Consider the following 17633-nt stretch of genomic DNA (forward strand, 5'->3'; position numbering starts at 1 on the left):
ATGAAAAGGACTTATTAAACTCTTCCTGTGTGCTAAGTGATATGCTAAGTAAGCCACTGGGGATACAAAAAGAAAAGCTTCTAGAAGTTGGATTTTTTTTTAAATATTCAACAATAAATCCACTTGATTCTTATTATCTGCCCCTTTCAGTGTATCATGTAAAAACAATTGATAAAGGCTATTTGCTCCTCAAATTTTCAATTGGTTCAATCATTTATTAAGCAATCAACAAGCATTTCTTATGTGACTACAATGTGTTGGACACAGTACTGGTGTGATGTTTAATATCTAAATGTAGGTCCTAACCTGCCTCCCCCTAGTTTGGGGGGGGGAAGCTGGCTAAAATCACTGATAAATTCAGCAAGAGTTTAGGCTTTTAAGGATTAATAAAGTGTATTAGAAGTTAGTGAAGAGAGAGTAGACATAGCCAGAGAGAAACCCTTGCTTTTCGTAGCAGTCCACATGAAGTCCCTCACCACACCAAAGTCCTGGTGGGCGGGGCTCCTGTTCTCTGCCAGTTTCCAACAAAAAAAGGAAGATCCAGCAAGGCAGCTTCATCTTCTTCCTGTTTCCCTCCCCAAAAGGGGAGATCCTTCAAGCTGATTGGTTGAGAGTGGTCTCTTGCTGATGTCAGTAGTACACCGCCTCTGAGAACAACACCCCACTCAGGGCCAGCCAGGTATGGTCTTGATTTTGATGGTCTTCAGGTGGAGCCCCTGCATGTCTACCAAATCCCATAATTTTATCACACTAGGTAGTAGCAACATATAAAGACAAAAATAAAATGGTATTTTTACATTCACTTAAAAATTTTTTTGTAGTTTTCCTTTAAAATGAAGATAAAACTCTCCTTCTCCTCCTTACCCCACACTGTGAAAGCAAGAAAAACAATCCCCCTATTACAAACACCCTCCCCGCTCCTGACCTCCCCATTTATATGTATGTGTACACACACAATACCCATATATGTGTATATATATACACACACACACCTGCCTGTTTGCATGTCTATATGTATATGTCTATGTTTAAGTGTGTATATATATATATATATATATATATATCAGTCGGCTCTCTGAGTCCATTACCTCTCTGTTAGAAGGTGCATAGCATGTTTCATCATTAGTTCTCAGGCGTCATGGATGGTTAATATGCCGATCAAGGTTCCTAAATTTTTTAAAATTTGTCTTTATGATATCTTTATTGTATAAATTGTTCTCCTGGTTCCACTGACTTCACTCAGCTTTTGTTTTTTGTTTTTTTTTTTTGCGGGGCAATGGGGGTTAAGTGACTTGTCCAGGGTCACACAGCTAGTAAGTGTCAAGTGTCTGAGGCCGGATTTGAACTCAGGAACTCCTGAATTCAGGGCCGGTGCTTTATCCACTGCGCCACCTAGCTGCCCCACTCAGCTTTAATTCATACAAGTATTTCAAGGTTTCTCTGCAACCTTCTCCTTCATCTTTTCTTGCAGCACAATAGTATTCCATCAGATTCATATTTTGTAATGCTTATAGCCATTCCCCAACCAATGATTACCCCTTTTCTTTCCAATTGTTTGACACCACAAAAAGAGCAGCTATAAATATTTTTGTACATATGAGTCCTTTTCCTTTTTCTTTGATCTCTTTGGGGTGTAGCCTAGTCATGGTATCACTGGGTCAAAGGGTATGCACAGTTTAATAATTATCTGGATATAGTTCTAAATTCCTTTCCAGATTGACTAGACCAGTTCACAGATCTATTAATAGTGCATTAGTGTACCTGTTTTACCATAGAGACTCCAGTATTGGCCATTTTCTTTTTTTTCAACTTCATAACTATCCATTTAGAGAATATTTGCTGGTGAACATTGTGAAATGGGAAGGAGAGACCACTGCAGGCATTGAGATTACCCTTTAAACCCTGTGTACATACCTGTATATACCTAGTGATATATATATATATATATATATATATATATTAAGATGAGAAAGTAATCTATGCTTTGATAATTATTGTTATTATGTTAATCACATTTTTTCATATTCATGCCATCTGTGTTCACTACCAACAGTAATTAAACAACCTTCCCCCTTCAGCTATATTGCAAATCAATGCCACAATGTTTTCCAAATTGTGTTAAGACCAGAACTGATTTTATCTCTTTATATTTGGACTGGTGCAGCTGTTCTCCTTGCCAATATTGACTAAAGGGTGATTGAAGATGATGATGGTGATGATCCAAATAATTAATGGGCAAATTATGAGGGACTTCAAACATACAGAGTTTACATATTGTATGTTGTCCCAAAATCTTACTCAGGAGTCTAGAATGGAAAACAACAATATCCTGTCTGAAATTCAAGGCACTCCACCAATTCCCTACCTCTTGCCTATATTATTTAACTTCGTTATTATTGAGTGGCCCAGCTATTGCTCCCTTTTTCTGCTTAATCTTAGACTTTTCTGTCTCTCTGAATGTGCCTTTGTTATTCCTGTTTCTCTCCTTCCTTCTGCAAAGAGACTTCCCTGATTCACCTCACCCTTATCAGAATTTCTTCTTTTGCTAAACACCTCCCTAATGTGAATACGTGTAGTGAATATCACAGCATCAAACATTAAATGAAAGGGTGATTTGTGACTGTTTTCTACTTTTATTTATATGCATTCATTTAGCTAATCAGTTTGCAAAAGGGAGAAGAGATCTTGAGACTCTTTCCCCTTGTCCTCAATGTACCTCCTGGCCAGATCACAGTTATTTCCCACCTAATTTGAGCCATAGTGGTTTTATTTAGTCACAAACCTTTACATTTTATGTAATTAAAATGATTGATTTTATCTTCTGTAATCCTTTACATCTTTTGTTAGGTCATGAACTCTTCCTCTATCAATAATTGCAAAGGATATTTTCTTCTTCATCCCATAATTTATTTATATAACATGACCTTTTTTGTCTAAGTCATGTATCCATTTGGAGCTTATTTTGGTGATGATAAACTTTTTTATTAGAATAATGCAAACTAAGTACATTATTTAGAGGAAGAGAGGACTCACTTTTGCTGGGATGATAAGGAAGGGCTCGGTGGTGAAATTTGGGTATGTAGGAACTCAACATATGCAGGGTGACAAAGGGAGAAGTGGCACTGAAGTTACTGAAATGAGTTTTAGAGAGGGGCTATAGGCTGGGAAGTGGGGACTTTGTGTTAGAATCACAAAGTATAGACTACATTCCCAGAAGCATAGGGGAGGAGATGGAAACCAGCAGGAAATAAGGTCCAGAGGAAAATGTAATGGCTTAATTTTGAAGAGTGTTCATTCCCCAAATGAATTTCTTCTTGGGGGGGAGTTAAAATTTTGTTTGTGTGTTTTTGTGTTTCATTTCATTTTGTTTTTAATTTCCAACCCCCACAGGGATAGGGACATCTACCAATATTTAAGGGGAGAACTCCCAGAGGGAAAAATGAAGTAATCTGATATGGTTAAATTCAGGATCTGAGAGGATGAACAGAGTATTTTCCCTAGTTATGCCAGACTTCATGCAACAATTAAATCCAAAGGGCTTGACATGGATCATGAAGGCATTTGTAACAAAGAGTCAAAGCTAAGAAATCAGTGTAGTTAAATCAAGACACTGAGAAAAGGACTGCTGCTCTCCAGAACCACACCTGAAATGCTCGCCCTCATTTCATCTCTGTTGTTTGTATTATTCTCTTCCTTTAAGATGCAGATAAAGCATTTTCTTGAGGCTTAGATAGGTGGTTCAGTGGATAGATGCCAGACTTGAGTTCAAATCCAACTGACCTAACATACTTACTCGCTATGTGGACCTATGCAGTCACTGAACAACTATCTTCCTCAGTTTAACCATCAGTAAAAAAATGGGAGTAATAATGGCACCTACTTCCCAGGGTTATATGAGGATGGATTAAATGAGGTAATATTTGGAAAAAAATGCAAACTTAAAAGTGATCTAAATAGTCATCAGGATTATGATGATAATGAAGTCTTCCTTGAACTCCCCAGCTACTAATGTCCTCCCTCCCAAACTACTTTGTATTTTACTACTATATATATTGGGCATCTAGGTGGATAGAATGCCAGGCTTGAAGTCAGAAAGACTCAAGTTCAAATCCATCCTCAGTCACTTAATTACTGTGTGACCCTGGGTAAGTCACTTAACCCTTTTTGCCTCAGTTTCCTTATTTAAAAAATAAGTTGTAGAAGCAAATAGCAAACCATTCCAGTATCTTTGCCAAGAAACCCCAGAGGGAGTCACAAAGAGTTGGATGGGAATGAAAAATTACTAAACAGCAATGGCTTTGAGATTAGGTCTACCTAGCTCCTGATTCATACTCAACTACTTCCTAGGAAGACAGTATCCTTTACTCTACATGGTGTGAGCAAATCCTCAGTATGTATCATCCTTCCTCCTAGTGGGTAGATAATTATTAAATCAAGGACATAATACTATAAATTGACAGGTTGTTGTTGTTCATCCTTCATTCTTGAAAAAGACCATGATATTAGGGTGATTTCATGACATTCAATGAATTGGATTGAAGTGAGGGAGGGCTGTGCAAGGTTGCCAGCCTCACTCTCTCCTCCAGAGCCTTCTGGGTGCAGTGGTATGATATATATCAGGATGACTGCATATGGCACTATATGTTTAAAACAGTTTGGGTTAAATGACTTGCCCAGGGTCACACAGCTAGTAAGTGTCCAAGGTGAGATTTGTAATCCAGTACTCCCAATATCAGGGCCAATGTTCTATCCGCTGTGCCACCTAGCTGCCCCAGTAAATTATATAACATAAAACAAAAAAGCTTTTACAGTGGAGGGGAAGATGGTGTAGGTGGTGGTGGGACATTTGATCCACATTCTCATTGCATTGGCTCAGAGAAAATAACATATACATTCAGTTAGGTATAGAAATCTATCTTACCCTACAGGAAAGTAGTAGGAGAAGGGGATAAAGTAGGGGGAGTTGATAGAAGGGAGTGTAGATTATAAGAGGTAGTAGTCAAAACCAAAATACTTTTGAGGGTGCACAAGGTGAAATGAGAGAGTAGAATAAACAGTGGCAAACTAGGATAGAGGAAAGCGATAAGCATAACTGAAAATATTTTATATCAAGTTTTTCTGATGAAGGCCTCATATCTCACATATATAGAGAACTGAGTCAAATTTATAAAACCAAGAGTCATTGGCAAATTGACAAGTGAGAGAAAATGAAAGGACATGATGACTTCAGGGTGTTAGGAAAAGAGCTTTTCAGACAGTGGAAGTCCGGCATCATCACAATTGTTGTTCACAATTAAAGGATAATTCAGACTAAGAGCATCACATTCAAGATGGCCCATTATGACTGCATGGTTTTCTTTGCTAACAGTCATTTCACCAGAAGTAAAGTTTTATTTTCCACTTCAGAGATATAATATATCAAGGATGAGAGAGGGGAGAAAGGAGCAGGAGGAGGAGGAGAAGGAATAAATTATTTGGAATTAGGAGATTTGGGTTGTCCCAACTTTGCCACTTTCTTGATTAATAATGTGAAAAACACTTCTTTTCTCACAGTCTGATATTCCTGCTCTGTTAAATGAGGCAATTGGATGAGATGACCTTTAAGGTACTTGCCCGTGAAAACATTTTATGTTTTATTTTCTAATATTATATTTTCTAAGGTTCCGATATGCTAAGTTTGATGTTCCAACATTCCATTTTGTCATGCCCCTTCCAGCTCTAACATTCTGTGATTTTGTGAAGGCAGGGGGTATGTCTCATTCTAGTCTATTTAGAGGGCCTCAGGATGGTTAGGCATTAAATAAATACCAATTAACCTCTTGGGCTCATTTGGTAACACAGCAACCATCACAAGCAGGGAGAGTTTAATTTTTCCTTAAAACAAAAATATACCAGATCAAAATGCTGCCTAGTGCCTGGAGTTTATTCAGCAAAAAAGTGCTTAACGGTGTCTTTCCAAAAAAGGAAGTGATTGACCTTCTGTCCTAACAAATATTACCAGCTTCTTTCCAATTCCACTCTATTCAACTAACGTTTTTTGGACAGGCTTGATACTAGATAATAGTGGAAATAAGGTAATATGTGTATGTCTGTATACAACATATTTTCTGCTGTCATAATCCCCTCTCTTTCAGAGTCAAACTCCTAGGGAAAACTAAAGAAAACAAAATAATCGATACTCATTGTCTACCTTTCCTCTTCCTATTCATATCTTAAACCCCTGTCATCTGTTTTCTGAACCCAACACTCAATCAAAACTGCTCTCTCTAAGGTTCTTCAAGGTGGTTTTTTAATTGGGAAATACGGTGGCTTCTTTTCATCCATTATCTTTCTTGATCTTCCTATAGCATTTTTGACTTTATTGACCATCCACCTCTGGTTACTGTCTTCTCCTTGAGTTTTTACCTGTAGCTCTCACCTCTGTCCTAACCTCTATTTCCGCATTACTAAATGCCTCTAGGATAGTTCTAACTGAAAATATCATGAGTGTCCCACACTCAACATGCCCATAGTGGAACTTTCTCCCTAAATCTACCTTCCTTCTGAATTACCTATTTCCAATGAAGGTATTGCCAACCTTTCCTTCTCTTAGGCTTTACATAAAAAGAAAATCATTCTCAAATCTTCATTCTCCCTGGACTTCACATCATCATCACCACCACCACCACCACCACCACCACCACCACTATCATTGATAACATTTACATATCACTTACTAGGCAGTGTGCTAAGAGCTTTATAATAATTATCTCACTGGATCCTTACAACAACCCTGTCATGTAGGTCCAATTATTATCCCCATTTTACAACATATTCAATTCATTACCTACATACATTTACACAGCCACCACCTTAGCTCAAGACCTTATCACCTCTCAACAGCATGGAGGATTGAGATAAGATGCCATGCTCTGAGAACAGCTAGTAATCTCTTTTTGCTGAAATAGAAAGTACAGTGACGATATTCCTCAATCACTAGATTTATCCTCGGACACTATGTTTTATCTTTAGCTGTGGCTCATGCCTAGAATGTTTTCTCTCCTTACCTCTACCTCCAACTTCCCTGATTTCCCTCAATTCTCAGTTTCCTACCCATTCTCCCCCCCATAACACAAACATACCTGGTCTGCTAGTAGCTGTGACATTACCTTCCACTGATGACACAGATACAGGGTGTTCCAGAATTCTTGGTGTGGCTGAAAATGCCATGAATATCCTGTATTTGCACACACTATGTATAAATTATTTTTATATTGTCTCCCTGGCTAGGACATGAGTACCTTGAAGGCTTACACCATGCTTTTGACTTTCTTTGTATTCCTGGTACTTAGCACAGTCCCTTGTGACTAGTAAGTGATTAATAAATACTTATAAACTGATGACTCCATGAAGAAGGATGACGGGAAATTATCCCAGAAAAGTAGTTTGGATCTTTAAATGCCAGATTGAAGTATTTGCAATTTATTCTAGAAGGAGTAAGTATCTGCAAAGGTGTTTGAACAGGGTAGTGACATTGGCTAAGCTTGTGTTTTGGGAAGATGATTTTGACATCTCTGTGTAAGGTAGATGGGAAAGGAGAAACAATAAGCCCTGACAAAGACATTGTTAACTGGTTAGTCTTATGATTCCCTGTGTTTGGAGGAATAACAACTTTAGACTTTGAGGAAGATTAGCACTGCTCTTGGTCCAAGTTCCATTGGTAGATTCCCCCTTCATCTCTCAGTCACAATTTCTCAGAGGTTGGATCAGCACTTATCAACTGTTCTACAGTGAGGAATCCTTTCACTTATAGGTTGGACCAGATTACTGCTGAAGAAACTTCTACTCCTGTTGAATTGTGTAAATTTGTGCTTCTGTCATAACACATGGTTACACCGAATTCTGCTAATAACAGTAGACAAAATTACCTCTGTAGATTTCTTATGCATAAATTTTTATCACATGTTCTCTTCTCCATTAAAATATGAACTTCTAAAAGATAAGGACCATGTTTTCTGTCTTCATATTCCTAGGGCTTAACCCCATTCCTGATGCATAGTGCTTCCTAAATAAATAGTTATTGATGAGGATGAAAATCCTAATTCTTCTACTTACTAGTTTGACTCAGTTATTTCATCTATCTAGGACATCATATGTAAAATGATGAAATTGGATTAGGTGGCCTATGATATCCCTTCTTCCCCAAATTCTTGATTTTCTGAGCCTTCAAACGCCTCACACCAGACATGCTCTAGGTTTTACCCAAATGATGCTTTCCCCAAAAGCTGATGAGGCTCACATTTTCCTTTGTCTTTTTAAAATTCTCCCAACTCTTCCTTCTGTCTTTCCATGTTATCACTTCCTTTTAAGTAGGCTCCCTAAAGGGGGATAATTTAGTTAATTGCCTACAAAAGTGATTCTCATTTGAGCTTATTAAATCTTGCATCCTGAGTGCAGGTTCAAATGTGAAATGATTATGAGGCACTGAGCACCAATTGGTTTATCTAACCACAGTCCCCTGGCAGTCATTTTTAACACCTTGTCAGATAGAAAGGCCACTAATTATGATGATCTCTGCAGTAGGCTGAATCATGATCTTGTTTATAGAAATTAAGAAGAAACTACCATGTGTCAAGTTTTACACTGACCTAGGTTGAAGTTGATCCAGAGGTGTTCTAATGATACGGCAAAATGTTGATTCAAACATTCAGGCCAGTTTGGATGATGCCTTCCCAATAAAGGGTAAGATAAAACATTCATCAGCCTGTGGCATTTCTGATCAGAAGTAGGATGAACTAGGTGTCTTTTGAGGTTCTTTAACTCTGAGACCTCATGAGTCTTTCATGTCAATATGGACTTGACATGTAGGTAAGTAATAAGTCTCTGTTCCTCAAATACAAGCCACACCATCTTTCAAATTTGTGATTTTATACTTACTGTCTCCCTTGCCTGGAATACTTTCCATTTTCATTTCCATTCCCAAGCTTTCCTGCTTACCTTCAAAACTCAGATTAAATTATTATTTTTTGTAGGAAGTCTTTCCTAGTCTATCTCTCCCTTCCTCACCTCTCTTCCCACTTTTCTGTGAGACTCCTTTCCAATTACACTGTATGTATTTTAGATGTACATAGTTATTTACAGATTGTCTCCTCCAAAAGAATGTGGTTTTTTTAAATCTTTCTTTGTACTGCCAGCACTTAGCAGAGTACCTTGCACATAATCAGTGCTTTCTCAGTACTTGTCTGAGGGAACAATAGAAAATTTAGTGTATGAACTTTTGCAGTAAGGAAAATCTGGGTTCAAACTCAGTATCAATAGTTGTATCAAGAATCATTGAAAAGAAATCATCGAATTCTTTAACATTGAGTCCTGGTTTCCTTATCTGTAAAGTGAGGATGTGAATATTTATCTCATTATTTATCTCACAGATTTAGTGTGAAGAAAGGGTTTTGTAAGTTTCAAAGCACTATCTCAATTTAATCAAATGTGAGACAGCATCACATATTGTATAAAGAATTGGCTTCACAGTCATACAGGTCTATGTTCTAATCTCTCTGACAAGCAACTTTCAGTGTTCTTTTTTTTTTTTTGGCGGGGCAATGGGGGTTAAGTGACTTGCCCAGGGTCACAAAGCTAGTAAGTGTCAAGTGTCTGAGGCCAGATTTGAACTCAGGTACTCTTGAATCCAGGGCCAGTGCTTTATCCACTGTGCCACCTAGCCGCCCCTTAACACTTTTTATTTTATTTTTTTGTTTGTTTTGGGGTTTTTTGGTAGGCAATGGGGGTTAAGTGACTTGCCCAGGGTCACACAGCTAGTAAGTGTCAAGTGTCTGAGGTCGGATTTGAACTCAGGTACTCCTGAATCCAGAACCGGTGCTTTAACCACTGCGCCATCTAGCTGCCCCAACTTTCAGTGTTCTAAACAACGCTTTAACACTGTGAGTTGCAGATTAATGGCAAGTCTACATTGATAAATTATTTTACTGATAATTCCTTATACCAATGAAACAACTGCTCTAGATAAAAATAAACATCAAAACTAATATTGCCAATGATGTGTTTACAATGGATTTGAAGACCGAAGATATGAGACCAAGCCCTAGACACCTCTAATGTATTTGTCTTCATTTGCCTCTCTGAGATATAGTTTCCTTATCTTTCAAACATGGATAATAATGCCTAGTACACATTGTACTTGGTTATTATGAGGTTCGGGTCAGATATCATAGATAATATCATCCACAAACCATAAAATTCTATAGATTGGCTGATGTTACTGCTGCTATTGTTGTCACTGCCAGGTAATTCTTTAGGACTGTGGAGGTCTCTCTTTTTTATTTTATTCTAAACTTGATATGTAAAATAAATATTCCCATAGCATAGTAGAATAGAAAAAAAAGAGTACACTTGAAACTGTAAATCTATTATGTACAACTTTTTTTCTTTTTAAATAGATAGTGAAGTTACTATGTAATTTTTAAACTTTTTTTCTTCGCTCCCTCACCCCTCCCTAGAGATGGCTACCATTAGGCACATATGTGTGTATGTATGTATGTGTATACATATACCCAATATAAATATGTATATATACACAAATATTTGTATGTACATACATGTGTATGTAAAATCCTCTCATGCGTACTTCTATTTATCAGTTCTTTCTCTGGATGCAAATAGCTTCTTCATAGTTAATTTGGGTATTGATAATAATCAAAATGACTTAGTTGCTCAAGGTTATTGCTATTGCTAGTAATATTGCTATTACTATATAGAACATTTTCTTGGTTCTGCTCATTTTTCTTTTCATTATTTTGTGCAAGTCTATCCATGGTTTTCTAGGATCTTTGAGCTCATAATTTCTTATGGCACAGTTGCATTTCATATTGATCATATACCACAACTTCTTCTGCCATTCCCCAATTGATGGGCATACCACAAGACTTATAGAATGTGAGAGAACATTAAACTTTGAAGGGCCTGGGGGAGAATCTATTATAATACTTCCATTGTATGGATGAGACAACTGAGGCTTAGAAAGACATGCAGAAAATTAGCAGAGGAGCCATCATTGGAACCGCTTCCCTAATGCCCATGCCCACATTTGGTCTCTTCCTTTCCATGGAGAGAGATTGCTTCCTTTATTTCATATCCTAAATGCTTGATTGCCTTTAGTAGCCCCTTCATTCTTCCTAATTCAAGTCTCAGCTGCTGGAAGAAGCCAGAGTTTAAAATTTGGCTATTCTAGACATAATATTGTGTTAGGACCTGGAAAGCTTCCAAATGACTGGAGAAGCCAAAGAAAATCACTGATGGGCAAGAGCATGGGTTATGTTACAGCATTGATTTTTACCAGTTGCAGTTAAAACTCTCCTGTAAAAATGTTTTGCTTTTTCCCCTTTTTTTCTACAGTAAATGGCAATTCCATTCATTAGGATTAGAATGTATTGATTGAAGGTGATAGTGAACTTTTGAATAAATATCCAATTTATCTATGCCTAAAGTAATTTCCTTTTAGTGAGGAGAAGCTAAATGTATGTCACTAAAGTAATAGTCATTGAAAAAGGTATGAGAAGGGGAATACATTAAGCAATGGACCATCCATTTCAAAGGGATTGTGTAATGTAGGGAATAGTGACCTAGAATTCAATACATTTGGGTCCAAGTCTTCTTTCAGTCATTAATTTCCCTGTAGGACCTTGGGCAAGTCACTTTGCATTTAAGGGTATCAATGTCCTCATCTGTCAAATGGAGTATAATAACACAGAATCATCAAAAATTAGAGTTACATGGGACATCAGAAGGCAGATAATCTAACAGTATCTGAAAGGATTTCTTAAGTCATCTTCCAACTTTTGCTTAAAGAATTGTATTAATGATGAATTAACTGATTTGGACTGCTCTAATTCTTAGGAATGCCTTCTGATAATAATGTGAAACTTTGCTCTTTGTAATTTCTACTCATTGGTTTTTAATTTTTGTAGAATCACAAGCAATTATTCTGTTCTCATACCCTGGATAGATAGATAGATATAGACATAGACATAGACATGGACATAGATATAGATAATTGCACCTCAGTATGTTAGCCCTTCACCTATTTTAAGAAAATTCGACCTCTGTTCATATTGTCTTCTCTTTCCAGGCTAGCATCACTATTTCCTTCTGCCATTACTAGAATAGAATGGTTTTGAGTCTAGTCACTATCAGTGTAAAGTGTAAAGTTTCACACTTGGGTCACACCTATGTACATTATAGGGGAAGCATATTTAAATAGCCATTTATCTGGAAAAACTAGGATTTTTCATGGACTGCAAGCTCAGGATCTAGCAGCCAAGAATGTGAATCTGATCTTGGATTGCATGGAGAAGCATAGTGTCTAGGAAAAAAGAAATATTAGTCCTTGTTGGACTCTGCCTTGTTCAAACTGTATCTGGAGGATTGGGCGCCATATTTTAGGTTAATGTATAGGTTGGCCTATACAGTTGTTTAGGTCCCTTCTAATTCTGGAATCCTCTGACTGTCAACACTTGTACTATCTCCCTGTAGGGGCTTGTTGTAAAGGTTAGGTGCTCGGTGTATAGTAAGCGATATTGATACAACAAATGCCGCTGATTGATTGCTAATATATAAGTAATGTGATTTATAAACCATGAAGAATTATGTACATGAGACTGATCATCATTACTCTTATTTTTTCATCAATACAAAATTCTGTGATGATGAGGAGACTTCCTATAGAAACATATAATAGATCTAACCTCAGAGTTTTGAACTTACAGAATATGAGAATATGAACTTATAGAATAGATAATGTTAGACATGGAAAGAGAATTTTAATTGCCACCCACATCACTTTTGGATGGTACCATTTGTTAGGACAAACTTCCTTATACTGGACCTAAATCAGCTTCTTTTTACTAAAAATAAGGGAAAGGGAACATGACAAATTTAGTATAAACTAACCCCCCCACACACACACTCAATGTTATCAGGAATCTCTAAAAGGTAAGCACAAAACAGCATCTAGGTGATGCAGTGGTTAAAGCACTGGACCTGGAGTCAGGAAGACTTAAGTTCAAATTTCACCTCAGGTATTTACTAGCCATGTGACCCTGAGCAAGTCACTTAACCCTGTCTGTGTTATTTCCCTGATCTGTAAAATGAGGTGAAGGAAATGGCAAACCATTCCAGTACCCTTGCCAAGAAAACCCCAAATAGTGTCATGAAGAGGCAGACATTACTGAAACAACTGAACAACAACGATAAAAAAAAAAAACGATTATGATTTAGGAGAAAGATAATAGGACTTGAATCAAAAAAAAACCCAAGTATTTTGTCAGTATTTGTCAGTATTTCAGAAGCATATTTTTTGCATATGATAAAATATTTTACTCCTATGACACTGCCTAAATAACCTCAAAGGGTATGCACCAGTAATGCCAGCCCACTTTGTTCTGTAGCCCATCCTGGCCATCTCAGGGCATGTGTATATCCTACCTTTGATAAATATTCAGTCTTCTTGTGAGAATGTAAATATATATAGTTCACATTTATATAACTCTTTACCTTTTACAAAGCACTTTTTTCTTTTCTTTTTTTTTTTGTGGCGCAATGAGGGTTAAGTGACTTGCCCAAGGTTACACAGCTATTAAGTGTCAAGTGTCTGAGGCCAGATTTGAACTCAAGTCCTCCTGAATACAGGGCTGGTGCTTTATCCACTGCACCACCTAGCTGTTCCCACAAAGCACTTTTGATACATTTTCTCATTTGAGACTCACATGAGTCTCGTGATGTCCATGCTCCTTCCTCATTCAAGTAAGAGCTGCGCAAACACTTGTCAGGAATGTTGTAAAGATTTCTGTTCAGGTAGATGCTCCCCTTAGGTACTTCCAGTGGCGAAATTCTGATATTCAGTATAGGTTGGTAAAACGTTTGTCTCATTAATTTTCTTTTCAACGGTTTCTTCTGCATATTTAATGTGGTCAGGTGGCATACTATATAGACCACCCTGTACTTGAAGTCAGGAAGACCCAAGTTCAGATAGTGCCTCAGACAACTCACTCACTGGATGTATGATCTTAGCCAAATCATTTATCCATTTATCCTCCCTCTGCCTCATTTTTTTCTTTGTTTTTTTTAATTTTTAAAATATCACCTATGTCACATGGTCATTGTGAAGAATAAATGAGATCATATTATAAAAGCACTTAAAAATCTTAAAAGCACTACATAAATGCTAGATATTATTGTTATTGTTATTAGAGACTAGACTGATTATTTCACTGTTACAGTGAACTCCCTGGGGAGGAAACTAACTTTTCCAGTATATCTCCACTGCAACTTGCAAGGTTAATTTCTCAGCATTAGGAGATTAATGACTTGCCCAGGGTCTCACAGACAATCTATTGCAGGGGTGAGACTTGACTGCAGTTCTTCTCTGGCTCTGCGACCAGCTCTGCTTCCACGTTACCACTCTCCTTCTGTTTCTTTATATGGCAACCTTCTCCTTGCTTAGGTGCAGCAGCAGCATTGTAGACCTGAATAGACAAGTCATGATTCATACTCTTCATTGTCATTCTTCTTTTGCAGAGGTCTCCAGCCTGGGTTCCCCAAGTGTCCACGACAACACCGTGAACAGCCGGATATTCCAAATCTTGTACAGGAATGAAGAAATCATCATTAATGAGATGATGACCTTTCGAGTACATTTGCTCTTAGATGGGGAAAGGGTAAGGAGGGGATGCCCAAACTATGGAAAGAGGGAGACTACTATTCATTTCTTTAAGGCTTGTGGTATTAGGGTTAGTAGCAAGTTATTGAGAGCAAGGTTTCTGAACTGAATAGGGGAGCCTTGCTGCATCAGTGATCACAAAGCATATGCCATAATTGTAATCAGTTTTGAAATCAAACAGGTAAAGCCACTTGGGCATAACACATTGGTCTGAGTTTTTCCATTGAAGTCTTGCCTCTCTGATAGAATGGAAAGGAAATGTATTCATTTTCTTCCATCCTCACATTCTGCTTCAAGTATAAGTGACAGAGTATGCACTCACATACCCACACCCACCACTCACACACACTACACTGTAGTTCTGTGTCCAGCAGTCATCCTGTCCCATCTCAACCCATTGTACATGCACTCATTCAGTTACTGTTACATTTCTGACTTACCTTGAGCCCCAGAATTTTTCCACATGAACTATTGTAAGGTTTTACATGAGCTAATAATTGTCTGATTATTGATACTTCATTCTGTATTTATGCAGTTCAGTGTATGTACCCTTCTCTGTAGGCATTCACATTTATCCTTCTTCAATCTTGTCTTATTAAGTTAGGGGTATCACACCAACTGATTGAGATCCCAAATTCCTTCATCAGGAACAGAAGGCTTCTTCTATTTGCAAAACTGGATTTATCTTTGAATCTATGAGGTCTTTATTTTCCTTCTTGTTCTGTCATCCAATATGTTAACTATCTTACTCAGCCTCCTGCCATTGAATATGTGACAGCCTTGCCATCCTACTGCTTTATCCAAATCATTGATTAAAATTTTGAGCAGAATAAGGGCTAAAGACAATATCACTTTACTGCCACTAGACACCTGCCTTAGGCTTGACATGGATCTATTAATCCCCAGCTTTAAAATGAGGAAGTTGAAGTATATAGTCTCAAAGGTACTTTCGAGTTCTAATATTCTCTTTTCAAATTTAAACCAATTCATTCAAATTGAATAAATATCTATTAAACGTCCTCTGAGTGAGTAACACTGTGCTAGATATTGGAAAAGATACCAAGTTTAGATAAGACACGATCGATATCCTCATAGAGTATGACACAAAAGCAATTATACCACATTTTAAGTGAATTGATAGCTAGTCTTTATATTGTGCTTTAAGGTGTTCATATATTTTGGATATTTCAATAACCTTTAATGCCCCAAACTGTACTAAGGCTTTGGGGTTGTATGTTACCTCATTTGAGGCTCTCAACAACCCTATGAAGTGGGTACTATTATTGTCACCATTGTGCAAATGAGGAAATTGAATGGAAAAGAAATTGTGATCTGCTTTGGGTCACACAACTAGCAAGTGTCTGAGATGAGATTGGAACTAAGATGTTCCTGACTCCAGGTACAGCATTCTGTCTCATGTACCACCTACGAATAAACAAAGTGCTATCTCAGGTCAGAAGGGAGAGATAACCCACAACTTCCTGAGGACAACAGAAAAGGAGGGGGTAACATTTGAGAAGCAATGGAGAAAATGGGTAGGCATTTAGTACTTAAGGAAGGAACACGGAACACATTCAAGAAATAAAGGCATGAAAGACTGGGACATTCCCAGGACCCTGAAAGTCTGGGTACCACAATATGGAGAAAATAGTAGTAAAGCTGGAACATTAAGAGTGCAATTGATTGTGAAGAGCATTGAATGTCAAACAAAGTGGCAAAGTGAAAAAAGCCGAAGACCTAAAATCAGAAGGATTTGAGCTGAAATCCTGCTTCGGACATTGACTAGCTCTGTGACCCTGGCAAATAATTTACCTTGTTTATGCTTCAGTTTCCTTCTCTGTATAATGGGGATAGTAGCTTTTTAGTGTTATTGTGAGAATCAAATAGTGTGTATATATATATACATATAGAATATATATATGTGTGTGTGTATATATACACATGTATACATATAGAATATATCTATATGTATGTGTGTGTATGTATGTATGTGTGTATATATATATACACATAAACATACACATACACACACATATTCTTATTTCCGTTTTACTCAATAGGCAATTACACTGGTCCAGTAAGGTAGCAATAAGGACCTGTGCTATCATAGTAGAAGTTGAAATATAGCAGATGGGGGGGGGCAGCTAGATGGCGCAGTGGATAGAGCACCGGCCCTAGAGTCAGGAATACCTGAGTTCAAATCCGGCCTCAGACACTTAACACTTACTAGCTGTGTGACCCTGGGCAAGTCACTTAACCCCAATTGCCCCACTTAAAAAAAAAAAAAGAAATATAGCAGATGGGGCAAATAAGGGAGAGTTTAGAAAAACAGATGATATGATAGCTAATTTATAATTAGTTAAAACAATTCATTAGGTGTGAAGCGTGAACAAATCAAAGAGGAGATTGTGATTCTGAACCTGAAAGAATGATGGTATCAGTAACTAAAACATAGAAGTACAGTAAGGACTTTGCAGGTTTCAAGGAAATGATAATAAATTCAGTTTTATACATATTCATTTTGAAATATTAATGGGAACCCAGAAGGTGACAGTTAACTCCTCTTTTGCCTTTTTTGTATTCCTAACACTAGGCACTTAATAAATGCTTAGTGAGTGAGTGAGATGAACAGGTGAGCATATTTATCCACCACTTCTGAAACAGGGATAGAAATAGACGTTTGTCAGTTATTGATTTAGAGGTAATATTTGAATATGGAAGAGAATGTGGTTGTCAAGAGGTAGAGGATGGCCTAAATAGAAAGAACACTGGGAAACACTGTCATTAAGTATCTGAGAAAAGAAGGAGAAAACAGTAAGAGGTACAATGAGTGATCTAGGAAGGAGACACAGTGAGGGAGGGGATAATGAGGGACATAGGAAGGAAAATAATGTCAGGCCAGGAGGTGAGAATATCCATTAAA

General features: G+C 37.4%; 1 protein-coding gene across 7 annotated transcripts in view; it reads left to right on the forward strand.

Annotated features, from left to right (window-relative positions):
- Positions 1 to 17633, forward strand: part of FAM135B (family with sequence similarity 135 member B) — a 493118-nt gene that overhangs the window by 342550 nt on the left and 132935 nt on the right. For all 7 annotated transcript variants that reach the window (XR_006353509.1, XM_043969533.1, XM_043969541.1 and 4 more), the window contains one exon: positions 14569 to 14708. Coding sequence is in view for 6 of the 7 variants with exons in the window: in XM_043969533.1 (XP_043825468.1) it covers positions 14569 to 14708 (140 nt within the window). In the remaining variant the exon portion in view is untranslated. The remainder of the gene's footprint in view (positions 1 to 14568; positions 14709 to 17633) is intronic.

This window comes from Dromiciops gliroides, chromosome 1 (genome assembly GCF_019393635.1).
Source record: "Dromiciops gliroides isolate mDroGli1 chromosome 1, mDroGli1.pri, whole genome shotgun sequence".
In the NCBI taxonomy this organism is placed as follows: Eukaryota; Metazoa; Chordata; class Mammalia; order Microbiotheria; family Microbiotheriidae; genus Dromiciops; species Dromiciops gliroides.